Genomic DNA, 27706 nt, shown 5'->3' with positions numbered 1-27706 from the left:
GTTCACGTGTCTTCAGTTAATCAGACGTGAACCAAAATACGACCAAGTGACTAATCAGCACAGTTTCGACCAGAGAGGAAGGAACTAATCAGAAGAATCAGCTGCTGTGGTGTTTGTTTGGGATTAAAACCTGCAGACTCTTGGCTTTAAAGGAACACGGCCGAGGACCACAAACCAAATGTTTGCTGATACAGTCAAATCAGTGTTAATAGGGTTTTATGAAGGATTGCAGCGTGAGACAGTTTAGTGTCCAGATGTGGCCAGCTGTTAAACCTCCCCCTCTCTCTGTCCTATTCAGGGTAAACTGGATGCTATCTGGGCTCTGTTTCGCCGTGGGTACGACCAGGTCTCCCTGATGAGACCCCAGCCCGGCGATCATGTGAGTATCTCAGCAGCCCACTATGGAAATATTGAATTTCATCAAATGCTTCCACATGCATTCACTTCCCCATTACACACTTTTTTCCTCCACCCTTTGTTTAGTATTTTCTACCTGTGATGGCCCACAGCTGTGTCACCCTCTTCTTTCTTTCTCCTCCCTTCCTTTCACTCATCTTTTCCATCCTCAGTCATCTGTTATGTTTTTCCCATGTCTGATTCATCTGACTTTTCATTTTGAGTTTTTGTTGTTTTCACTAGCTCATTTGGATTTACTGGAAGATGCAGTGTTAATGAAGGCAGATATACCACTCAAAATATTTTGTAATTTTTGAACAATTTCACATAAAATGACAACTGCTGCTGACAGATATAATAAACTCTAGCTAGCCTTTTAATTAAGCTAACATTAGCTCCATGCGTTGGTTGGATGATATGCACAATTGCTCTTTAGGGAAGGGGTTAGCAGGCCTACACGGTCTACTTGTTGCATATCTTGCTTTGGAACAGCTTTAATAATATGGATATTATTATACAAACCTACATTTAAAGGTCATGTCATTTATGATGAATCAGATATCAAGAAGGATATTTTCACATATGTGTGTAATAATCCATTTTGGGGTGAGAATATTTATTTTAGCGGGGCAAAACCAGGATTATGTTCCAAACTGGCTCAGTTTTCAGGTCTTGTAGTGCCCAGTCTAGAGCCTGAAAATGCTTCAGTCATCTGTACGCATGACTCATCCCGTCCTCCCCTCCTCCATCTGTCTCTCCGTCTCATTCACTCCTTGTGTTCCTGCGCTGGCTAACACCTCCGCTGGCCCATCTCCATCCTGTTGAGCCAGCCTCGCTCTCACACCTGCTTCACATTAGACGCCATAAAACGCACAGAAAGCCGAACCGCAGCTCGCACTCAGACACATCCTTGTAGCTTGACTGGAGCGTTTTCTGACGCGTTGGTGTGTAAGCTGGTAAAAATTCCCTGCTCTTCACAGCTCAGCCACATGGTTTAGTTTTAATGCTCAGAGCCTTTGTATCAAAAAGCCACGATAAGAGTTTGAATGTGGAGAGAAGACCGGAGTTCACTGAGCACAGAAAGCTCTCGGGATGTTTTAAATACCGCTGACAAAAAGTGGGTTTTAATGTTTAAATGTCTTCTGGTGCTTCTTTTATCATTTCCAGCTTCACAAGCCTCAACAGGCGCTTTGTAACTCAGTGCTACCATATGAATTAGCAATATAAACTCAAGTTCTCCATAGGCTGCTTAGCTTTTAGCCACGTTAGCAGTGTGTTTAGTGCTAATTTCCAAATGCTGCAGCCACATACTAACATGCTAAAGGCAGATGGTGAACATCAGCATGCTAGCTTTGCCATCAGCATTTAGCTCAGAGCGCTGTTGTAAAGTAAGAGCTGCTGGCATGCTTATAGGCTCTATGACAACATGATAATCAAATAATACTGTAATCTTGGCCATCTTTTCCTGCTCTTCTTCTCTTTTTCCATCCTCCATCAATCTGTTTCCAACTTTTCTTTTATCATCAGTTGTTTCTGCCCTTTTCCTATTCTTCCTCCTCTCCACGCTCCTGCTGATCAGGGCCCATCCCAAGGGCTAGTTAAACTCATGCCTTATTAGCAGAAAATTTCCAATGATCTTTTTTAATGGGAATTCCACATTTAAGAGTGTTTTCTTGGCACCGCCAACAGGTACGGAGACAGCATTGGCTTTTTTATTTTCCTGAGACACATCAGACAAGAAAAAGTCCCCGTTAGCTTCTGATTCCATCTTGACCAAAGCAAACTGGCAGTCAGATAAAAAAGATTTTGGATTTGATATCCTTAGTCAACAAATTTGTCTTACCCAGAGAAGCTTTGGGCACAATCTTATGGAGAGCTGACATTTGCAGCCATCGCATGATGCAATGCTTATTTTCAACAAGAAATCATGTCTCTCTTTCCACTCACATGATGTCGCCTCCTCAAGTCATTTGCGGTTTGTAACAAAACGGCAGAAACATCTCTCAGGCCAGCGGGTCGGCACGTTTCCAGGTAGTGTAATGTTTTATTTCAAAGAGAAACGAGTGGAAACCAGCACGGGACACCTCTTTCCTTACTTTAGGTGTTACCTGAACAGCTATTCGGTGCCACAGTTCCACCCATACCACAGCAAAGTCTCACACTCTGAAGCTGGCAGACTTTCAAATTAATGGGAGCGCTCGTCGCATGAGGCCAAGTTGGCCGAACTCTGTCTGGATTCTTGATTGGTTATTCTGTTGCCATGGTGCGTTTTTCATCGCTGTGCTGATTGCCTCAATAACAGCTGAATGTCACCCTCGAGACCAGCCCGGCCACAAATCGGTACATTGTCGTCATGAGCCTCAGGGTCCGTTTTAGAAAGCAAACAGTGAGTTCTTCTAGTTAAAATGCATCTGAGATTCTCCTGTACTGTTCATTAAGTGGACTTTTTCCCCTCAGTGAACCCAGTAACCCCTCTGTGTGTTTGCTCAGCATCTGTGCTTTGTACAGTGTGATCTAGAGTGGCTGAGTGTGCGTGTGTGTTTGTGTATTATGCCTCTGTGTGTGTGCAGGCGTGTGTGTATACAGCATATGTATACATACATAACCACATAATTTGACAATTAAGCTCACAAGGGTGAAGTTATCTACATTTAAGAGGAGAGTTAGCCATTATGAGAGTGAGTGTGTCAGCCAACCACATCATTACACTGACGTCAGAGTGTACAGTATGAGGCAGAGCTGGACCACACTTCACACACACACACACACACACACACACACACACACACACACACACACACACACTCACCCACCCTCTCTCTCTCTCGTTCATATAAATACAAGCCTCCCCAAGGAAGCATTTAGCTGGCTAAAGGACATGAGGTAATACCTACAGTAAGACAGACGACTGCCAGGACCGTCTCCACCAACTGACCATGTCTCACACACACACACACACACACACACACACACACATACATCTGGCCAGGCCTAGACAATTTTATGACCTTGGTAAGACTGTAGACAGTGGAGGAGGTCAGCGAGAAAGAAGGAGCGAGTGTGGCTTTCTTTAATCCAGGAAAATGTTCATAGATTCAAACCGCAGCTGGGCGCTAACAGGACAACGTACACGAAGCCAAGCTGGTATAAAAAGAAACATCTCTCAGTATCAGTTTGGTTTTAACCAAAAGGCACCTTACACCTTGTTTTTAGAGGGAGCTACTTGCTCGACCACCTTGACAAAACAGACTTATTCGCTAAGAGTTAGATGAGGTTTATCCCGCTTTCGTATCTTTATGCTAAATCTGAAACTACTGCCAGTAGCCAGTTCGCTCATCTTAGCACAAAGACTGGAAACAAGGATAATCCAATTTAGCGAACTGCTGGTGCTAGCTTCATATGTAGCAAACAAACATGGGAGTAGATTTTTTCTTCATCTATAACTCTCAGCAGGAAACTGAATAAGTGTTTCCCCAACTATTTAATTTTTTTCTTTAAGAATATGTAGCTGACTGTACTTCCTCCTTACATATTCCACCTTTCTGCGTTTCACTTCCCTCATATTGTGTGACGAGAAAGGAAATTACCAATCTATAACAAGCGACCGTTTCCAGCTAAGCTTATTCAGACATTCAGACGTTCCTCTTTATGGAATTCCTCATTATTGACGCTGAAGCTGTTCTGTGGAGCTAAACAAGAGTTTATATCTCAAGCTGTGGTTCAGCCAGTCACCTCCTTCAGCCGTAATCTTTAACAGCTGAGGAACAGCTCAGAAACATTTTCCTCCATAAATCCTATGTGAGCCAAAGTGCAGCACTCGTTTTGCATATTGGTGTCCCAGAGGAAGCTGTCCTTCCTTTGGGTGACACGTCTCCTCTCCGTGGGTATTTCCATAGAGCAAGAAAACAGTTTGAAAGAATTTGTGATCCTCATTCAGGCTTTTTTTTATCCACGTCTAGGAATGCCAGACTGGATAAGTGGCGACAGACCAGAAACTGGTGGTCGCTGCTAGATTCTTGTCTTTTTCAGCTCTGTTTATTCAACTTTTTTGTTTTTGCTCACAGCAGCTAATTTACTAGTCGGGATGAATGGAATGTGGCCTTTGTGTCTGCTTTGACTAAGATTTTGTGCCAAATGTTGCCTCTATGTGACTATACTGTATGTACAAGATGTGGTAGATGTGGAGATGTTCGGCTAAATGGAAGAAGACCAGAGAGGCTGCTGGAGTTGGGGGCAAAAGTTTAGATGGGATATTGGAGAATGGCCTCAATTCAATTAGGTTTATCATAATTTTCTTCTTTCTGGGTGTTGTTTTCTCTCTTTATCTCTCTTTAGTTTGATTCTGTAGAGGATGGAATGAGCTGTACTCATTCCACACAACTTCCAAACTAACGTCAATCACCGTTCCCTCATTTTCCACTCTGTGAAACCATCGTCCTGTGGCTCCAATCGCTGATACTGGTTATTAGCAGATTAACATTACTTGACTCCACTCTGGCATCCAACCACAAGCAGCTATGGAGCTGATCAAGTTACTATGGAAACAGCGACCTCTGTGAACTTGTGGACTGTATAATGTTTTACGAGCAGCTCAGGATTTCTGCTGGAGCGGATTCATTTCTTTTACAGTATGATAAGTCAACCTTGCACCGTTAAAATGTTCCATCGTGGCTGTTATCTCACACACACGCACACACCAGCCCCAGCCTATAACCCAAACCTCCTTATCTTTTTCTTTTCTCCATATGGTCTCCTCTTGAGTATATGAGGGAACTTTGGAAAGAGAGCCACAGCTCTGAGGACAGAACATGAGACTAACCTGGATCATTCAGAGAGGGGGCATCAAAGCAGGGATTTAAGCGTAATCTGGAACACCAGCTGGCCACACACACACACTCACACACGCAGTGGCAGAATGTCACTGCCTTCTTAGCCCAGATGTGCCTCAGATTAGATCTGTACCTTGGATGTCAATTCCTTTTCAAAATCCAACCCGGCTTTGATACAGTGCATACACACTGCAGTTTAGCTACATGAGGTATTCACCTCTCCAGTCACATGCATGTTCATATTCATTTTTGGTGTACCTTAATGTCAGATGTTGTACAGTAGGCCACATAATCCTTTTGAACTCCTCCTGAATCAAAAATGTTCAGAGCATTTTCCATATTGTCACTGAAACGCTCACTTTTTAGCAGCTCTAAGTCTCCAGCCATGCTACATGCTAGCTGCTCTATGAAGCTGTACTTTTACACTGAGGCAAAACAGTGCTTTGAGTTAAAGGCTAATGTTGTTGTGCAAACATGCTCACAATGATCATGCTATAATGCGTGCTATGTTCACCATCTTAGTTTAACGTTTGCTAATGAGCACTAAACACAGGCTGAGGGGAGTGTGGTTAGTGGATTTTTTGTTTAGTCATAAATCCAATGACTGGTCAAATTGAATTATTACATGATGGTGGTGCTGTAGAAAACATCAAAGCATCACCAAAGGATATCACAGTTCATGTGCTGGGTGACATGAATATCTGTACAGTGCACCATGGCAGCCCAGCCAATACAGTAGTAGTAGTAGTAGTAGTAGTAGTAGCTGAGTAGTTGGGACTGAATGTGGACCACCCCTTGAACCATGCTGCCACTGGCAATATAATGTAGATTTGAACCCAAACTCTTTTTAATTTTCATGCCTCTTCCTTCCCTCTAGGGTCGATGCATCAACTTCACACGAGTGAAAGAGGAGTCAGCTGCAGCCAAGGCCCAACCACGGACCCCGATCCACACCCCCTCGCCCCCGCCACCAGACTACCGCCCTGTGACCCGCACCACCTCCTCGTCTCCCACCCCTTTCAGCCCTCCTGCCAGATCACCCCCGTCAGGCCAGGTACCCCCAGGACCGCCGCCCGCCCGCACACCCCCGGGGCTTCCCTGTCCACCGCCAACGCGTCCCCCGCCCAGCCTTCGACCCTGAATCATACAGACAAACCCCTCCTGCCCCCCAACGCACCCGCTTTGATATCACAGACTTATCGCTCTGTTGACCAGTTCCTTCAGTTTGAAGGTCGTGGTCCTCGCTGCCAAAGATACTCCTGCTATAAGCCAAAGATCAGCAGTATTTTGAATCCCGGTCACCCTGTGCACTTGGTCTTGTATGGGAAAGAGTGTCAAGTTCAGGTCTTTTCAAACATGCTACCACCTAGCATGAAAGTAGCAATACCAGCAAACTCTTCATGAAAACTGGGGCTTTTACTGACCTTAATGCTTTCTGTGTCATTGAAAGGTCATTTTCTACAGGGTATGAATATCTGCTAACGAGCAAGAAAAGTCATTTTGACATTCTGTCCCATACTGAGGGTGAACGGGGTGATTTGGGGAAATATTTCACTTAGTGTTGGCGTTTTGTGAGATCAGGGAGGATTGTTGCTGGACAGCAAAGCATGTAGGGACAGGAAGTCCACAGAAGAATACTGCAATGGATGAAATTTCTTTGTTGTCTTTATCAACTACTGAGTCAGACCATTGCTGTCAAGAGTTAACGGGGAAGTAGGTTGCACGCGATAATCTGACTAACCACATTAAACTTGCCATGCTGGTGAATCAGAGGTTTTGAGAAGTAGATTTCAAGAGAATTTCAATTGGTGGTGTTGTTAGTGGTGTTGAGTAACTAAGATGAACATCTGATTTGTTAAAAAATGGAATTTTTGGACATTGTTACTTTGCCAAAGGGATTTGTGTCTTCACCTTTTTGTGATGTTTCTTTTATCCAACAACATGCTAACCCAACAAATTGCAGCCCTTTAATACGCAGAAGGTACACAGTGACATGATTTTGTGGTCCAGTTTTTGAACCTTTCAGTTGACAGGGAAGTGTACAGATGTTATGTGGAAGGTATGTTTTTACAATATGTGTTTGAGATGCGTTTTTGAATGTTCTGTCGGTTGATATCTTTGAGGCTTTGGATTTTGTCCTTAACCACCTTTTCATGTAGTTGAATTTAGAATACAGCGATATATATTTTTGTTTCATTTGTTTTTTTGTTTGTTTTTTTGGTATCTGCGCACATAGACTGTTGGGCAATCACAGTACATATTTGTCTTTGTTAGCATTTTGACATTGAATCGTATGAAATTGAGCAAATAGATATCAGGTTTAACGTCTCTCCTCACCTTTTTTTATACACACTCCTGATACTGTACTTTGATACCAATATGTGTGTTTTATGTCGTCAGTCTTATCATCACCGGTCACATTGCAACTGCAGGGCAGTTCAAAGAGCATCTAATTTATTTTACTCCCCGAGAGAAATAGAGGAGAGTACTTGAATATCGACAAGGTGTCCAACCACCAAGACGGACACTGTGCGCAGAATTTAGAAACACAACAGCTAGCCAGTTAAAAGTCATATGAAGCTTACCAGCATTTCTCCACCTCTCAGCTACACCAGCTCCTTCCTAGCAGCTGAAAAGACGCTGCTAGCAACACCAACAACAAGGACCTATGAGATTTTAACGTTGTGGTGTAGAAAAGAGGTTGAACAGTGCTGGTATTCCTTTTACATCCAGTGACTCTGGAATTGTCTTCTTGTTTGATTTTTTTATACTTTTCATTTTGATGTACGTCGTTCAGTTATGTCGTGTACCGTTGTCTTACTACAAGCGTTCATAATCGGTGTCGGTGCTTAAACCTGAGCTTAAAGAGAGGTGCATACGTCGTGTCCAACCATCCTCATGAACTTTGTATTCCACTAAAAATGCCTTTGAATTTGACTTTTAATACAGCTCCACTGAGTCAGAACAAATTCGACGACGAGGTGGTACACGTCACAATCATCAAATTAATGTACCTGTAATGCACTGCTATAATTAGCATAAACAAATTACACATGAATAAGACAATTAAGTTTTGCTCGCAAGGTCTAGAATCACACTTTCCCATGATCCTTATAGCTTCTGATCAAAAGCAATGTCACTGCCTCACCCTCTCCCTCTCTTGTTTTGCTACATTTGCATTTATTAGTCATTACTTAAGATGATCAACATTATGGAAGAGACTTGTCACCCAGCATCTCACGTCTCTAGAACAGCGCCCCCCCCTGTTTGTGCATAATGTAAAGTAGAGGCTGGTACTTTGCCAGATCTCCTTTACGTGGCATGATGTACTATCACACACAGATTTTTTTTATTGAGACAACATACCTGTTCATTACCTTAAAGGCGAGATCACCAGGAATTTTCCTTAGAAAAGTCAACTGTTTACAAATTCCCAAACCCAGCAGCATAGTCGTATCGCATTGTAATGCGACGCAGCTTCAAACTGCGCCTTGCTTCGACTTCCTTTGTTGAGAGAATTAAGTTCTCTGAGACATGAAACCAAAGCAGATCTCATCACCTCAACTGAGATTTATCAGTCTATATGAGAGAGGAGGAGTAAATGTGTCTTAACCTTGTCACACACACATCATCATGTTGATGTGAAAGCTTGGATAGAAACACAAAGTGTTATTACTTTGCACTCAGCAGTTTCCTCGTGATCAGAACATAGAGATGTGGCTGGTAGATGTTCCACTTATCACTGCACAACATGAACGTCTGAGGTTTCAAAGAATTACTGTTTGAGAGACTTAAGAGGGTTTTTTACTTTTTGATTCACCCCTGTAACACCAAAGGTGCAGGCACTGGTGCAGGATCAGTGTCTGAGGGGGAGCTTCTGTGGCGGTTACCGCTGTCAGAGCTCATGGTCATTCCTGATCGAGGTGAGATACATTATGTTAATCAGTGTTCTTTACACGTATAAACAGCAGTACTGAAGCAAATATGAAAGACGTATATGATTTTCTCTTGTTGGTTGACATGACGTTTTTTTAACATTATCAATAAAGGTTGACTTCCAAGCTTCTACCGGAGAGTCTGTGTGTGATTTCTGCTCGGACCTGTGTGTAACGCAGCAGCCAGGCTCTCGTCTGTCGAATATCCCTTTTGCAGCTCCACCCTTGTAAGTTTGGACAGTGAATAACTGGACCTTTCACAGTTAGCTCTGTATACTACCCACACGTTCATTTTGGCTCCCCTCATAAGCACACAATTACCTAGTGTCTGGACACGCTCCAGCTAGGTCCTGTTTATCTTGACCGATTCATATGAAACTGATACTGCACCTGCAACCTGATTCCCCAAAACTGGCCTTTTCCACACCGGACATGGACCCTGTTTGATTAGGTTCTACTAACCCTGAGAAACGGGCCAGCATGCAGAGTGCAGTAAGACCCTGGAACTAGAGCAACTATGGGTAACAGCAGCATTAATGAATGTGATTAGTTAAACCTGCGTTTGACAAGTTTGAGCATGAAGTATAATCCATCCTCTTTGCCATAACACAGGTTTAACTGAGTTACTACTATAGATTTGATCAAGTGTGCGTGAAGTAACCCAAAACAAGGTAAGTTGTGTAACCAAGTGAAACACAGAAGTCTTTACTATGTAAGTTTAGCCGGAGACACAAACATCCTGCACTTGTAATGACTTCCATTCACCTCCTCCCAGCTCGTCTGATTCTGAGGAGAGAACCAGAAAAGCGGTCTCGCTGTAGAGGATTTTTCCTCATCCTTTAATCTTCTTGAGGCTTCTTTGCTGATGGAAGGACGGGTGCTTTCCAGTGAATTCCCCGAAATACGTCTTCCCGCTGCTGTGCTGGGTTCACCGCTGGCTACCTTCCGGTCACAAGCTTAATGCTAACCTTTCGACCTCGACCTCCCAAATCACCAAGAGACGGCAAGGAGGAAGGAAATAATGACCTGAATTCAAGCGTGCTGAAGCGTATCAGAGCATCCGCTTCCACCTCCAAGGATGCCACTCTGTACCTAACAATCAAGGTGTCACATGTATGACCTATGCCAATGAAACACAGTGTGTGGTGAGGGAATATTCCAAATCTGTATCAGTGGTTGGTAATGAATGTAATACAGCCAGAACAGCCCCCATGAGCAGTTCCAGCTGGATAATTACTCTGCGTTTTTCCCCTCTGCATGCAGAGGAGAGAAGGATGTGGGATGTTGAAAGGGGTGGGCTGAATCAGAAAAACTGAGAAAAGAATGGAGAAAATGAGGCAGACGGGCAGTCAGTCCTCTGAACAGGCGCGCTGAACAAGGCAGAGCTGAACAAAGCCGAGAGCAGGAATAACAGCAGCTGGGACTCTCCCTCGCAGTCTCATCACTTCTTCGCGTCTTTTCCGTCTCTGTCCTGCCTCAGTTTGGCGCGAATGTCGGTTTTATCTGACTGTGAGATTATCTTCTATTTCTGCGCATTGTTCCTGAAGAACCTGTCTGTAGGACTCACTCAAAACATCCCAAACACACTATTTACTGTAGTACAAAAACACGCATCCTGTTTGTTCAAAACTGCCCGTCTCTGAAGTGGCATTCTTTGACCGTGACACCATAATTACCTAAAATGATCTTGATTAGGGATGTCTGTCACAGCGTGTTTGCATGGTTCCCACTGGTTACTGAAACACACAGAAACAAGGTGCAGCAAGCTCAATTTACAGGTTTTTGTTGGACAAAAGGATAAAAAGCGTACTTTTCTGGTCGAATCAAACAAATACTTACAGCATAAATTAAAAACATTCAGTGTAATATCCTTCAGTGGCGTAAACCCATAGAAATACAGCACCATGATGAGCCCACTGCTTCATTTCTCTCCAAATCTAAACGGTTTCTAAAAGTAGGGTAGAATTTTTAGTGGCAGTGCATTCAGGCCACAGATTGAACCACTTTTATTTTGTCACTGCCCAACGCATTCTTGCTGGGAACTTTTGAAAATGTGTTGAACAGCGTGGCGTGCAATCATACATGCACAGTTTCAGACATCGCTGACTTTTCAGATGGATTGCTCATAGAGGGGTGATGTAGGGTAGACATTGTGACACATTCACATCCTAAGATACAATTTTTTTCAAACATTTCGAATAGGAATGTGGAACAGCACTCGCTTGCCACTGAATTAACACATGAAGGTTTTACTGATGGGCTCTACTGCGATGCAACGATTTCTTGTATTTCTGTGCTGCCATTGGCTGCCTGGATTGGAACAGATTATGTGCACTTGTCAGTGCTATAGCTGGCTAGCCACCATTAGCTCAAACCTGCTACAAAGGATCAACAGGTCATTTTAGCAGAAGTTACAGTTACATGTGCAGAAATGAGTGATGAGCCTAAAAGATGTAAATTCCAGAGCAGCTAAACTGTGTGACCTGGATAAAAAAATTTAAAAAGTCTGGTGTTTTCAACTTGAATTTTTAAAGTTGTCTGTAATTTAAAGTCGTCATAATTCATTTGAACAAACAAAAGTCTGGGTACACATGATTATGAGCCGTTATTAAATGGTTCTGCAGCCACATCACAATCATCGTAAGCCAGCGCTGTGTTTCTAGTCTGGTTCACAGATATTCAGACAATATTTGTGGGAAGTAAATTCCTCCGTCAACCGCCGTCGCGAAGCAGGCGAGGCTGAAGGCAAAGTCTCCTATCGTTATATAAAGACTGCAGCTGTGTACAGACTGATGCATACTGTACTAATGAGAGGTGGAGGAGTTTCTGCTGTGTGATTATGATTGTGAACAGCCCAGGAGGCAACTGCATCATTTATAGTAGCTGTTTACTGCTGCTTGGTTTTCTCTCTGTAATATTCCCGTCTGACATCCCTTCTTTTCTTTTCTCTTCTTTTGTGTACCATCCCTTTCCTTTCCTTCTTTCCTTCCTTCTTTCTTTCTGTCCTTTTTCCCTTCCACTCTCTCTCTCTCCAAGCTGAAGAAAACCGAGGCCCATAGGAATGTGCTGATGGCTGAGTGTTTCATCTTGGTCTCACATTACCGCCCAGACTGAACCTCACTGACCCAACACACACACACACACACACACACACACACACACACGCACGCACACACAGATGCTGGTATTTGTCATTGTGCCTGTATTTTGATGCCCCTGGTATCCAGGGCAACTGGTGTGAGTGCAAACAGAAGGCTGGAAAGATGGAAAGCTGTCCTGTAAGCACAGTGGTGGGGTTTTTTCGCAGTTGCAGCTCAGTTTATACGACCATATTCGCCGTCTCTGGTCCTCTCTGCGCTGCTACATGGGGAAAACTTGTAATGCTTTCTTGGCTCGGCGCAGGTTCAACTTGTTTTACTGTAATCCAATAACGGCCAGTGACAGATTAATTTGACAGTTTATAAAGGTGCAACGTGCATCCTATGAAATCATGTAAATTGTTCAATTTACTGTATGACGCTATGCTTTTGGCAAAGAATACTCTGTCCTGACTGTGTTCATGTTAGCTCAAAGGGCACTTTTCCAAAACTGAAGAGGTTGTGATGATGAAAGACAAAACTTCTTGGATTTATTCTCTCCTATTTATCTCAATGAGGATTTTATTAAAGCCTTTTATGCTTTGCTTCACCACTAAATGCTTGAATATTTTACAGCATTTGATCTTGGATATCTTGCAATATAAGCTGTCTAGATGAATGTTCTCCTGAAATATTTCCAGGACAGGGTCAATCTAATGTGTGACCATGACTTTTATTTGTATTCTTCTCCTTTCCCTCCCTTAGTGTAATATGAATAATATATCATTATTCCAGTGTTGTATTGTTGCCATTTGTTAGCAAGGGAGCCAGCAGGACAAAACACTGGTCAAATGGGTAAAACACATAGTCAGTTAGTCCATTAGCATTGTGGGAGCATGATTCCAGTATGTACATACAATCATTCTTTTGTATTCTATTCACCTTTTCTAACAAAGGTCAAATCTTAATTGTTAAAGCTCATGCACATCTTCAGCGACTTGTAGTCGTGCATGTAGGAGGAAATATCCACGCACAAGGAAAGAGAGAACTCCTGCACACTGTCCTTTAACCTGCAAAAAAAATTATTGAAGATATGTTTCCTTTGGCTTTTCTTCAAGCTCTCAATTGATTTTTGTACAGGCATCATTCAAAGGGCACGCTGCCTTATGTCAAGAGTTGATGTTGGTTTCTTTGAACATTTTTAACAACATTGCTCTGAGTCTGCTGCTTGTGTTAACAGGCAACAGTTTGCTAACACGCTCAACATAGCAACTTCATATGGTGACTGCCCCTAAGTGGGCAGTTGGCCTTGGGCATATATCACACTAACCTCTGCCATGCCTGAAACTGCTTCTCTTTGGCAGATGGCAGTGATGATGATGATGATGATGATGATGATGATACTCACAGCAGGTTTTCCAGGTTTGGGTCAGTCAGTCTTGAGCTGAGTCTTTAAATCTTTGCAAGCATCCATCCATCTATGCCGCTTATCCTTTTCGGGGTCACGGGGGGCCGGAGCCTATCTCGGCTGTCATCGGGCGGGAGGCAGGGCACAAACACACAACCATCCACACTCACACTCACACCTAGGGGCAATTTAGAGTCACCAATCAACCTAATCTGTGGGAGGAAGCCGGAGTACCCGGGGAGAACATGCAGACTTCACACCTTCACACTTCACAACCTGACCCGGAATCGAACCGGCGACCTTCTTGCTGTGAGGCACGCGCACTACCTGCTGCGCCACCGTGCAGCTCTTTGCAAGCGTCAGTTTTGAAAAAAGTTGCTCACAATGATGTCATGTTGCAGGTTGTCAGACAGGTCAACTGCTCACTGGTTCACTTCCTGTTGTATATTTTCATGTACTGAAACCTCTCACCAAATACCTGAAGGACTTTTCACACTGACCAATATGTCTTTGGGACTTGTTGGACTAAGAAATGAGAACTCTTTGCCCTCGTTTTCCACACTGCGGCAGGCCTTCTTGCTATTCTAATGAAATGCTGCTGTAATTAGCTGGTTGTATTATAGCTCAGAGGTCCAGTGGACTGACTGAGTTACTGTCAGAAAGGGAGAAATATAATGTTATAATGCTGAGATTTAGGGAACAGAAATACCATAAATCTGCAAGTTATCAAATTTGCACTTTCACAATATTTGTGTTTTCAGGTTGAGCTGAGTGCAGACCGACACGTCTCATACTGAAAACAGCCTTTTCTTCAGAATTCTCACCTGACTGTCAACTCTGCGGCAGAACAGTCGCTGTTCTTCTCTAATTTTCCAACACTGCTGAAATTGTGGACTTTGGAAAACCCCGAGTGTCACAGAGGCCGACCAAAACCTCCACTGTAGATTATTACTGACTCACGTTACTGTAAACCTGCCTCTGTGTGTGTGTGTGTGTGTGTGTGTGTGTGTGTGTGTGTAAAAGGTGGGTATATGATGATACCACAGTTCCCATGACTTTTTCATTTGTTTCTTTTTGAAATTTCATTTGAGATTTGGTTTGGCATTAGCTTTCATTTTCACAAATACTCGTTTGGTTCCAACGAATGTCTGCAGAGCATCTGGATGTTTTATGTGTTTAGTGACAAGCTTTGTGTTGGGATGCATCACTGCATTGCCAATTTAGCTCAGCTGGCAAAAGGCTAAATGTGAATTTGTTAGCATTTTTATTCATTTGAATTTACTAAAAAGTCATTCAGTGCTTAATTTGAGTTTTCATCTTATTTCCATTTGAATGACACTATTTTTGCATGCAAAGATGCTTCAGCTGCGATTCCAGATAACCCTCTGATGAGCACAATTTACAAGCAAGACGGTCAAAAACAAGGCTGAAAAAATACTACCAGGAACAACACAGACATGACAATTACAGAGATGCTGTCTGACATGTCCGCATGGGTCCAATTAGACTTTATGTCTTGCAATTTCCTCATCTGACGGGAATGCACAAACAGTGCCATTACAAGGCAGAGATGCACAATACTTTGTTGGTTGGTTTGTTTGTGTGCATGTGTGTGCATGTGTGCTGAGATCTGTGGTTTTTGGGTTTTATTGACAGAAAAATTAGTGATGTGACAACATCAGGATAATTACACAAAACTGTATTTCCAGCACACGTTTGGGACTTCAGTGTTGTTTACTTGTCTGTACATCACATCCAATATATCTCAGGTGCCTTTTAATCAGACTTTGCAGAAATTGGAGGATTGAAACCAACCATTCTCTGAAACCCCTCCCCTAAACAGTGATTGTCCAATCATAGCTTAGCAACCTGTCTGATTTTTCCACGTACTGAATCAGTCTGCATGGAGCCGTTGCATGAGAGATACTTCACAAAATGTTAGCATGGCTGGCTAACTAGCTTACCACCAAGCAGCATATAATTAGCTAACTAGGTCATTATATGATTATACTTTATCAGAGTTTAGGCTGATGTTTGCACACCAGCAACCTCATCCATTATATCAGATGAAGCCATCAAATGGAGGCGCAACTGGAAACATTCTGTTCACAGTCAGTAAATCAGCTGCAGCTGATTAAATCTGTTCGCGGCAGCTGTCATTTTAGACGTCCACATTGATGGTTGTCGGCTTTTGTTTACTTCTGCGTGAAATCTGGGACGAATTCTCTCAAAACTTACTAAGAATTTCGAGTGGTTAGTCTGCCATCATTATCATTTTAAACTGCACGTGTCCCGGAGGAATGGGAAGCTTGCAACAGTAGCTATGGATGTAGCAACGGTCAGTGACGAGCACAAATAATAAATAAATACTAACTGGTCAAAAAGGGTTAAAAAGTGAAGCAGCTGCAGTGCCAGCTCTGCTTTGCTCAGTACTGAAAGGAATTACAGTTCTGTGATGCAAACGTGGCACCACTAGCTGCCCTCCACAGCCCCCCCCTCAACACACACACATACACACACACACACTCACACACACACACATCCACAAACACACACCCTGCCGCTTCCTCCCTCCCTCTTCCTGCCAAAGCCAACGCGACCATTCAGGCCCCAGGGGCAACTTGTGTGGCACAGCCTCCCCTCCCCACCTCCACCTCCTCTTCTCCCCCCTCCCTCACATCCACGCAGTAAAGTCGTCCACATTCAGCTCCTTACCTTACTCATCTCTTGGTGCCAGTGCAGCTTATGTAACAACCTTCAGTCTGTGAGAACGCCTCTCTAAACTGGTTCCCCACGGCACCAAACTGGAAGGACAGCATTGTTCTCTTGTGCTATCTGTGCCACCAAATGAGCAGAGAAACAGTCAAAGTCATCCTGGTTAAGTCTCCTCTGACCCAGACTGTCTCCACTAAGCATTATGGTACCTTAAAACTTTTATTACTGTGCAAACCCCTGACCAGGAAGTGGGAAGAAAAAAAAAGATAAACAGAGATCACAGCTTGACTCCCACACACATGCACACACACGCGGAGCTGGTTCGCAAGGATCAGGAGAAATAAGAAAGAGCTGGAACAAAGGGAGGTTTTAAGAGGGGGGGGTAGACACAAGAAGTACATGGAGAGCTTTTTCTTGAGGGTGGTCGTGAACTTTATCTTCTCTGTTTGTTTATCTCACATGCTCAAACATATGCTGAAATTATAAACATACATGTGGGAAAATATCTTATTCAAATGTGCTTATATAACAGTTGTTATATGTGATACAGCACAGTCAACAATCTGGGATAACTGCAACAGTTAAGGACCTGTGTGGAAGTTATTGGGGTGGGGAGGGGGGCTGAAACATATGCTAATATCTCTAAGAAAGCGAGGCCTCCCTCATGTTTGTTTCACTATTCATAAATAAAAGTACATATAAAATTTAAGACAGACTTATTTAAACCTTAATGTTTCGACATGACAATTTCCAGCAAATCACACAGTATGAGTGGAATTGTCAAAAAAAATAACCCTCCCCTTTTCTGCCCCCCTGCCCAATAACGTTCATACAGTCCCTAAAGAGGTCTCAGACTTCCCCGTTGTAAGACACACACCCCAAGAAGACCAACAGCATCCAGGTTTTTTAGGGTTTTGGAAGCAACTGTAGGCGCCTCAGAGCATAAAGACACTGGAGACACGACCAGAGACAGGGAGGACATGAAGTGACCAAACTCAGGGACCCGGTACAAGTCTCGCATTTACATGGTGGGCACATTAACCAGCGGGGCAGCCAGCACACCCGCAGCCTGCAGCATTTAGCTTCACTCGGTTGGTTCTCATCCCATAAATGTGCTCATGCGCAAACTCTCTTTTCCAAATGTTCAAGGTATTTTGTAGACCTGGTTTGCAAATAAATCCCCATGTCCCATTATCATGCTTATTTATTTCTCACAGAGAGTAAATGGAGGGGAACTCTTTGCCTCATGAAACTTCATCTGGCATTCGACTGCTGTAATCCAGTATGCATGTAATGAAGAGCCTGTTTCTATCATTGTTTCAACCGTGTTTAAACAACTGTATTATGGTTACAACCATCTCTTGTGTCGTAGAGAAGAAATGTAATTATTTATGTGCTGCTGAAACAAGGGTTATGGGACCAAAGTAATGCTTAGTGGGAAACACACAGTGTCTCAACTGGTTTCAATTGTACCAATTTTGGTATGGAGTTGTCATCATAATAGAAGAGAGGCAGGGGGATACAATGATAGATAGAGAAAGACAGAGTGCTGCATCTGAGTGACACAATTGATATTTATAGTCTGACAAAAACAAACTTAGCAGAAAGTGGAGGTGTGGTATAACTGCATGGAAAATACAGTGAGGCACACACAGAGTGCATGATGTCAAACCACACTAAAGCCTACAGCCTGCAGCTCACTGTGAAAATAATGCTGAATCACACAGAAACGTGAACACACAAGATATTATATAAGCACTCCAACACTTACAATGACTACCTTATTATTCATGGCTGGAGCCACCTTAATCTGACCGTGTTAGTGCTGTTAGTTAGGAGAAAAAGCAGCGGCTCATGTTCAATAAGAGTCCTGTAGGAATCTACTGTTTGACAGAGACAAATACAGTCTGTGCTGTTCACTCCTGCAGCCAGCTTCTGTCACTGATAACAGGTGGAAAACCGCTCCATCAAATCTGTCAAAATCCACCTCCTGGTAACACTAAAGATCGCTAATTAACACATTATATGTTGTCTGTTTAATCCACACAAAAGCCAAAGTGTGACATGTATGGCTGTGGACTAGAGGCTCGAGGCAGGTGGAGGCAGAGAGCTGGAGATCGGTGCAGGATAGCTCAAAGAAATAAACTTCTACTCGCAAGTAGCACTAGCAATCGGTCAACTGGAAACAATCTGCCAGCGAGACCTCTGCAGTCCACAGTCTTTATGCTGAGCTTGATTGTGATGAGTCCCAGCTGAGTAGGAGCCAGCTTTCAGCCACCTGGAGAACCACACCCATCCTCTGCCAACAAACACAGCACAGGAAACAAAGCCCCACACCTCTCCACAGCACACAAGAAAACACCAGAATCTCCCAAACCACCTCAACAGGTGTCCATTATCAGGACTTAACGGATGGCGTGGAGGCCAGGCCGTGGAAGGGTTGTCTCTTCAGAGCTCATTAAACCCTGATGATGGACACCTCGAAGGTTCACTCGCCAGAGAAGTCTTTGAAAGTGCCCATTTTGTTGATTTTTGTGTGTTCATCTCATCTTTTTCATCTTGTATTTGACTTAATTCTCCAGGTGTTATCATCCTTGTGCCGCCCTTTTTTTGCCGCTTTTGTCAGTTTCTCTTTCTTCAGCTGCATCCCAGCCAAGTTGTCATATTCTCCAAACAGGATAACAGAAGTTTTGAAGTCACTCTATGCAATAAGTTAGATGTTGGCTCGTTAATGTGTTGGTGGTTATCAGGAATTAATGGACACCCAGAGTAATGCAGTCTATGCTGAACTGGTGCTCAGACATCCTTCTTAACCTGATGTTACCATGTCAGAACAGCGACCAACACTGATTGTAAAAAAAAAAAAAAAAAAATCCCAGCCTCAGTTCAGACCACAGTTTTAAATATTCTCTCAATTCAAGCACAAGCAGGTCAGTCACAAGTATCTCAGGGAGTGACCCAAATCCTTCATCTCACTGAAACTCCATTTTACCGGTATGACTAAGCCTTTTAGCAAAACTATCACAACATTTCTCAGTGACTGAGAAACCCCATCTGCATCAGGCTTCATGAGCATGAATTTTCCCTCAGTGCTGCAGATGCCATCACCGACCACAGAAAGAAAACAAACAGCTGTGCAACCTGATAGGACCAAATCAAGTGACATAAATTGTCATTTTTCCACTATCCTGCCATGTCATGCGGTTTGGACAGAGCCTTATGTAGGCCAGCAGTAATTATGCTATATTTAAGAGTTTGTCTGTGTGTGTGTGTGCTTCAATCAAGAATGTAACTGCCCCCCTTCTGTCACAAGCAACTGATATATGTGAGGAAGAAAATAACCGGAATCATCGCTGTCTGGTTCACTGACAGGGAGGCCAGGATGACTTGAGTAATGCTTCATCCGTGTCATTGCGCCACAATAATAAAGCTAATTTATAAGGCACTTTCATACAGAAGAATCACAAAGTGCCTTGTGAGGATAATAAAAGAGCAGAGCACAAAATATTCTGAAAGGGGAAAAGCAAACAGATGAATTCAAGTATTTTGCTGACTGAGTGACTCATTTTGAGATGTGGCAAGTTCAAATTCTAGTACAAAGCTTCAACATCCACAGTGTGAGCTGCCGTACAGCTTCGTATGCTCTGAACTAAACTTAAACTAAACTCACTAAAGTACTCATTTTGGTTTGCTAAATTCTTAAAAGGATTGAGACTGATTGCCGTTTTGGACGCAGACTGCAGACCCGGCCTCAGTCGCAGCTTCCCCCTCCAGCACACAAATGCATCACGCCGGCATTCTTTCCATACTTGCATCTGCATTACCGTTCAATAATAATGCAGGAGAAAGAAAACCAGACATGATGTTAAATGTGATGGATCGCTTTTCTGGAGCATGTTTCTGTTCTCCGCATGATGTTTTCATTTTGGACCACACTGTAATGAGAGGCTTCCTGGAAATTCTGAAAAGGGATTTGAATATTTAAAAGCTACTGGTACTGTAGGCTGGACTTTAGAAAATGCTAGGTGGTGATGTTCAGAGCACTGAGGGGCTTTGCTGCTATAGTCATACTTGGTGTGGTATGAATAGTATCTTATGGTGGCTAATATTAGCTAATATTTCCAAGCTGTAACAGAAAGCTCCTGAGTGTGTTGTTGTTGTTGTTGTGAGAGAAAGATTGTGTTTCTTCTTTCACAAAGGACACTTCTTCATTGAATACATCAAGTCTTTAGCAGCATTTCTGTTTTCCAGCCGGTCTGACTCACACCTGCACCCTTCCAGTCAGAGGTCTGTCTCTCTGAGCTCCAGGCGACCACCGCTCCACTTCTTCCCTCCGCTGTGGGAGACTCTGTCTATGACAGACCTCATATCAGCGTCTAATTCCCTGTAGGACATCAGGAGATTCTCCTAAGCTACAGTCTGGTACAGTAAAAGCCTGGAGACAGTCTGCTGATCAGTGTGGAGCTGTCCAGAAGCCTCCTGATTGGTTGCAGGGCAGGGATTGGAAATGAGGAGATGGTTGCTTTGGCTCTGGGGGATTTAATCAGTGTTTCACCTGCGTGTGTGTTGTTTGGCTGGCACACTTGGTGAGCTTTGCAGGGGGCTCATAACCAGTGTAGGACTCAGATCTGGACCTGGTGTCTTGGCTCTGGCAGATGAAGAGGCTGTCTGGTCAGTGTGTTGATCCTGGACACAGTCCAGTTAACTGGGTTTGTGTCTGAGTGTTCACTCAGTAGAGTGCAGGTTTGGACAGGAACAATTCAAAACCACCAGCAGTGAAAATGTATCCCTCTGTGCAGGCAACATTGACAACATGCAGCTAAAGACGAGCTTGATTCCCACAGTGACTGAAGTGACTGAAGATTCTCAAGCTGCAACAAAAACTTGCTAAAATGACCATTTCCAGAGCGCAAGCAATATATTAACAGCTTAAATGTGGAACTTTTTGTAAATGCAGACGTGACTTTGTTTTATTTCTATATGTACACATGGAGAAATAGTTGTAGTCCTGCAGTTCAGAGAGAGTCGGGAATATGCAATTGTTCAACCTAAACTACGTAAAACATAGTTTGTGTGGACACAAATTTAATTTAGTGATGCGTAAATCTCTATGAAGTAAACACCTCTGTTAAAACTAGGTAATGTTTGAACTTATGAACAGCTTGTGTAACCAGCTGCTGAAGAACAGTAACTAAATCTGCAGACCTGTGCGAAGCGGCAGCATTTAGACGAGTCAAAAAGATGAATGGAAGAAAGACCTCTTCAATCTTAACAAAATCCTGTATTTCATCTTCAAACCAAACTTACAAGGACTCAAAGAACTGAAACGTTGGTGTTTCTGAAGTGTTGAAGGGGAAACAAGGCGGTTCAGAGAGACTTTGACTTGGTTTTATAAGTGGATTTCTTGCTACAGGTGCCTGATTGTGAGTGTTCTTGGTTTGCAACCCCTGAAGTGATACAGTGTCTGATGCTACGATTGAAAATGACTGTTTCAAGCTTGTTCCTTGCTCCATGTTGTCAACATAACAGGTTGACACCTTCCCGCCATGCTAAGCCTTGGAAACCTGCCTCATCCTTCCATTGGCTCTGCTCCCACTGGGTGCTGTGACGTGGCCTGTCAGGCCATGAGGTGACCAGGTTCACAGTTGTAGTTTACAGTAGAAGGTATTAAATGACTCACACTCACACCATAGTATTAGGTGTGCGCCGGGTAAGAATTAGGTAAATGGATGAGCGTCCGGTGAGAGCGGGAGTCCAGGGATTAGCTTTAAAGCCACCATAACTAGCCCTACCAGCACACTGTATGCCTGCAAACACACACACACACACACACACACACACACACACACACACACACACACACACACACACACACACACACACACACACACACACACACACTAGCCTCTCATCCCTGTGCTGAGAGGATTTTACTGCTTCTTCTATTCTGGTTAGAGTCCTCTGTTATTCTGGACAACAGCCTGCTTTGCATAACAATCCCCTGCATTTATCCAAGAGAGGGCACACACACTCCTCTCATAAACATCCTGATGACTCATGAGTGACCTCCAGTTCCTGTAAATCAGCATAAGAGATTTACTGCAGGTTCACTCACATCAAGTACACGTTACACCAGAATGGATCAGCAGACATAACAGCGGGGTTTGTTCAAAAGCAAGACGCTGATCCGGGAGCTGCAGAGAGGAGGATGCATGAGAAAACAAATCTGAAAACATTTCCAACATTTCCAATTCTGAGACAAAGCATGTGTGGAAATGGACGTTCCACCAAACACACTCATCCACAGCTAATTTATTCTTCTCCTCCCCGTCACAACACAGTCAAATCAAATCTACGTTTTGTGTCAAAATATTTACTTTTGAGAAAAATTGCGATGAGGGAAAAATAATAAAAGTGGGCAAATGGTTGGTAATGGAAAAGAGTGAGGGGAGACAGGAAATGAAGAGAAATTAGAGCTGCACCTTTGAACTTAAACAAAGCAGGGTTGCACAAGTAGCAGCAAGAGTGTTTCATCACTCTGAAGTCATACTGTTCCTTCGGTAAACTAACTCCAGTGTTCGTTTGGTGCTTTTCTGGCTCTCCAGGTAGTAAGAAATGACACTGCTTCTAAAAGGGAAATTTAAGTCCGCTCCAAGACATCACAATTGAAAATTATTTTGCAATAATTTTCTCCACTCAGGTGCTTTACTGAATTTTGTTTTTAAGTAAAGTAGTGTTTGTGAGAGAAATATCTTCAAAATTAGTGGAATAAATACATAGCCATTTGGTGTCCGCCTGTTCACAAGCCAACACGTTACCTCAGGTCTATACGACTATTTGTCACAGATTCTAACATAATATATCTTCTGGAATAAAACTGAAAATATAAACTTCTCTGTTGTCTGTGCTAACTAGCACAGACAGTTTGTGCTAATGTGTGCTAATTAGCAGAGACGGTACTAGTTAGCACAGTCCGGCTGACAGTTAGCTTCAGCATTAGCTTTTGCACAGTACTCTAACGACTAGCACGAGTGGAACCCACAGACATTGTAACTCTGACCTATAAATTGGGAATTTCCAACTCTGAAAATAACATAATGCTTACTGTTTGTCCACTGGGAGTTTGCACAGGGCTAACTAGCACAGACAGGGCTAGTACTGGTCATACTGACAGCTAGCTTTAGCATTAGCTTTTGCACAGTAAGCTAACGGCCAGCAGGAGTGGAACCCACAGCATTATAACAATAGCCTTTAAGTTGGGAATTTCCATCTTTGAAGGGAACACAATGCTTACTGTTTGTCCACTGGGGGTAGCGATGCAGGAGGTTTGCTGGCGAGTCCAGAGAACTGGACCATTTTTATTTTCTTTCTTTTGATTCACCACTTCCTGTGGGCCAGACTTACCGCCATACTGTTGTAGCTTTACTTTGTGATTCAGTATGACAAGCTGGGTTTGTTTTGTTTCTTTGATAGTTGTTTGTACAAAGTAAGGCTTATTTTATACAGCTTTTTAATCACTAGCTGGAAGCAGACCAGTATACGGCAGACAACAAGACAAATAAAGAGAAACTTAATGATATACTTTACATATAGACGATACAAAAGGAGTAAATCTTGGTCTCGCTGAGCCAATTGGTGTTTCTGAACACTGTATTTTACAGCAATCTCCTAAAATTTCAGTCATGGCCTTGCAGTTCATTAAAGACGATCAGTGTAAAACTTTTATGGAGTCCACTCAGGAGGTTTTGCGGCACATAGAAAAGAGGCACAGGAAAGAAAATTAGACACACACATTATGTGGGAGTTTCATAATACATATTGACCGAGGTCCAAAGTCAAATTAACAACCAAGCATGGGACATGTTATGTCCAAACCCTCCAAGGTCTCTGCTGTGGCGTCAGGGTCATCCTGGGTCTGTCAGTGGGGGAAAGAGTATTTAGAATAAGGCTGACTGGGCGAGTGACCACAAACACAGCGCTCCCTGTGAAATTCCACCGTCAATAGGGGCTTTTTCCAGGCCCGGTGCACCACAACCCTCCGGAGACCCTGTGTTGACTGTATTTGCAGAGAGAGAGAAAGAGACAGAATTGTACTGCTTGAAAAGTTCCCGCTCCATGTACTTAGAAAATGATGTTAGCTGCTGCTAAATAAGGCAGTATGACAGTAATAATGGGCACTGTTTTGCAAAGTATACTACCAGTAAGGAAATACCTCAATTGGGTATTTACTATGACAAAATACTGAGTAAACCTGAGCACAGTGGCTCCATTATCTGCTCCAAACACTCTAGACACTGATGTCTGCTCACTGATGGATTTTACAGTTCTTTTTGTTAACAGAAGGAAAAAAATGATCATTATCATAACCACATAACCACTGACGCTCACCAGAGTGCAGCAGAAGTTGTAGTTCCATAGGTGGAAAGAGTGCCACCTACAGAAACTCAGACGTGGAGAAAAATCTAGAAAGACCGTTACCCTCCCAACCATGCTGCTTGATTGACAGGTGGCTGCTGGGAAATGAAGTGAGACATGAAATGAAACATTATAGTGACATGAGACTTCAACAACTATGACTTCATAACCCACAGTTAGACACATCCTGACCATATATATACCCATGAAACCACCTTCGATTGCATCTACCATGTCCACGCCCTTATTTTGACAGGCTAAAAATGCATCTTGGGAAACATAAGACCAATTTTCTCAGCTCGTGTCCTCAAATTCCCTTTTTGAACCCTTCAGTGAAGATGTCTTTGTGGAAAAACAACTTTTCCATGCTCCAAATATTGATCCTCTCAGGTTGTGCAATGCTGCTTTCAAGGAACACACATTCTGTAACCAATCATGTGATTCATGACTGTGTGTGTTCCTTCTCCCTGCCTGTGTTCCTGCCACTGATCAGGAAGCCTGAGGATTCACACAGGAGCAGAGCACCATCTTGTGGTAAAGATAAATATCCTTCTCTTTTAAACCCATTTCAGCCTTTATTCAGTCAATGAAGGAAGAAGAGTAATTACAAGATAAGCTTTTTTCCACACTAAATTTTATTCAGCTGTTTAAAACCATGATAGAAATGAAATCAGCATATAAATGAACAAGTGTAAAAGAAATTGTGGGTGTCATTCGTGATCAAGAAAAGTCCATGTGATGACTTGATTTTCTCATTTTTGTTTGGACTATCTCTTCTTTGAGGCTGGATTTGTGTGAAAGCTCTACTCAACTTATTTACCTTCGTCTGAGTTTTTAAAGTCGAGAAAGAATGTATGGAGTGATATTGGCAGTTACATAAGTTTAAAATTAATATTCCTGGACAATTATGGCTTGTATAATCTGCTTAATAACCAGCTATAAATGCAACTTCAGTTCCCTCTGTGTACCACAGAAAACATGTGCTTGACCACATGCAGGCAGTCGGTTATGTGTGTCCAAAATTGAGGAAGATGTGGTTAAAAGTTCCACAAAAGGCTAGTAACTGAGTTAAGTTTTTTTTTGGGGGGGGGGGGTCAAAATCTCACAGATGCTTCCTTTTTCTCCTGAAATTGTGACTCTCAAAAATGTCCCTTTAGTTTTAAAATTAAACTTTCAGCGTCAGGGGGCTTAAACTGTGACTTAATCAGCACAAGCGTCTGGAATATAACGTATCCTCAGCGTACAAGGCTGACAAATGAATAAGAAGGATAAGAAAACACCTAAAGGAAGTACCAGATCTTTCTTCTTTACTGTTAACTGGAGGTTGAAGAAGCCTGTCTGAGTCAGATCTTAGATGTGATTTGCTAACAGGGAATCTGACTGAAACCTTGTTGATCACCCAACACAAGCAGATGGGAGGTCTGTGGTTTGCACTAAGGCTGGAGATGAGCGTTTATTGCACACTCCATTAGAACAAAGGAGTGAATTTCAGGCTGTTTTGGAGTGGGTTATTAAAGGCCCTGCAGACCCACACAGGTGTGTGTACTTTGCCTGATTACGCCTCCTCTCAGGACTGTGCAGGCTGTTGAACTGGCCTCCCCCTCCCTCTGCTGTTCTGCTGCATCTGTTAGAGCTGTGCAACTTACCCCGTTTACACGTACATGGTTATTTTGAAAAACACAAACAGACATTTCCCTTCGTTTGTGCCCTTTGTTCACACGCGAACGTAGAATTCGCCTCTGAAAACGATTCATTCTAAAAACTCCCGCCAGTGTCCAGATTTTGGAAAACTTCAGTTGCACGTTTGCATGTAAATTGAGAAAAACAGTTTTAGGTAGAACTTGCACCTGCACCAAAAGTGCGACCTATGTTTACATTTTAATTAGGCTATGGTGATGATGGATGCATTCAGAGTAGCAGTCGCATTTATGTTGGTGCAATCCCTTTTCATATGTTTGCATTTGCAAATACAGCTGCTCTATTATATTGAGGAGCAGAGACGAATGAGTGCTCGGAGGTCAGCAATTTTGTAACAACTCCAACAAGAAGATCCAGTCTGCGTCGCCGCCAGTGTCGACGGCATACAGTGTAAACGAAAAGTTTTCTGAAAACGGACACGTGTGCATGATGTTATTTCTGAAAACGGAGAGGGTGAAATGTCCATTTATGAAATAGCCGGCTACGTGCAAACATAGTGTTAATGTCCTACAAATGAAAACTTGTGGCATCCGAGTGGCATTAAGCACATAATGTCTGGAGCTCTTAGCAGACTATGAATAGATCCACACAGCTACTCCTCCAAAATAACAGGCCTTTTTCATGGAAGGCCTGAACACACTCCTCTGCATCTGACCAGATGTGTTGGAGAATGGAGGAAACATTCATCTGGCTACTCAAGATATTATTTTGGAGAAAAAACCTTTGCTACAGTTTTCTGTGACATCAGGGTTCATGGTGGGTTGAGAAAAAAAAGACTTTTCCTCCAAATGTGCACGCGTTCATTTAAAAAAAAAAAATCATAGTACATTAAAGAGGAGCAGCACATTATTATGCATTTGTATGCCCTTCCCTGACACATAATGACACTCCATATCGTACTGCTAATTGGAAAAGGATTGGTTTTGGTAAATGCTACAACCCTCAATGAGGGAGTTCCTGCTGGACTTCTCTGAAGGCTGCAACTTGAGGAACACCTTAAAGTTCCTTAAACCCCTTTACGTCATAGTAATATGTTTTACCTTGTAATTTAACATGAAACAATGGCCACAGGGACACATTAGTGAGAAGACAAACACGCACCAACGGCTCACTTCAGCAAGGGCGTCGTAACAGGAGACGCTATCGAGAGCCTTTCCCCCAACCCGAGGCTCAGTGACACGCCAACCTTCACACCTGAGACGTGCAGGGCTGAATGGACACCGGGAGAGAAGA

At 43.0% G+C, this 27706-nt stretch overlaps 1 protein-coding gene across 1 annotated transcript in view; it reads left to right on the top strand.

Annotated features, from left to right (window-relative positions):
• Nucleotides 1-9291, top strand: part of antxr1c (ANTXR cell adhesion molecule 1c) — a 37162-nt gene extending 27871 nt beyond the window's left edge. Inside the window, exons 17-18 of the mRNA XM_070990267.1 lie at nucleotides 299-379; nucleotides 6103-9291. Coding sequence (XP_070846368.1) covers nucleotides 299-379; nucleotides 6103-6366 — 345 coding nt within the window. The 3' untranslated portion in view covers nucleotides 6367-9291. The remainder of the gene's footprint in view (nucleotides 1-298; nucleotides 380-6102) is intronic.
• Nucleotides 9292-27706: the final 18415 nt, after the last annotated feature.

Source organism: Chaetodon trifascialis, chromosome 21 (genome assembly GCF_039877785.1).
Source record: "Chaetodon trifascialis isolate fChaTrf1 chromosome 21, fChaTrf1.hap1, whole genome shotgun sequence".
Lineage (NCBI taxonomy): Eukaryota > Metazoa > Chordata > Actinopteri > Chaetodontiformes > Chaetodontidae > Chaetodon > Chaetodon trifascialis.
Note: the sequence above shows the minus strand (reverse complement) of the source record. Positions and strands in the feature narration are given on the sequence as shown.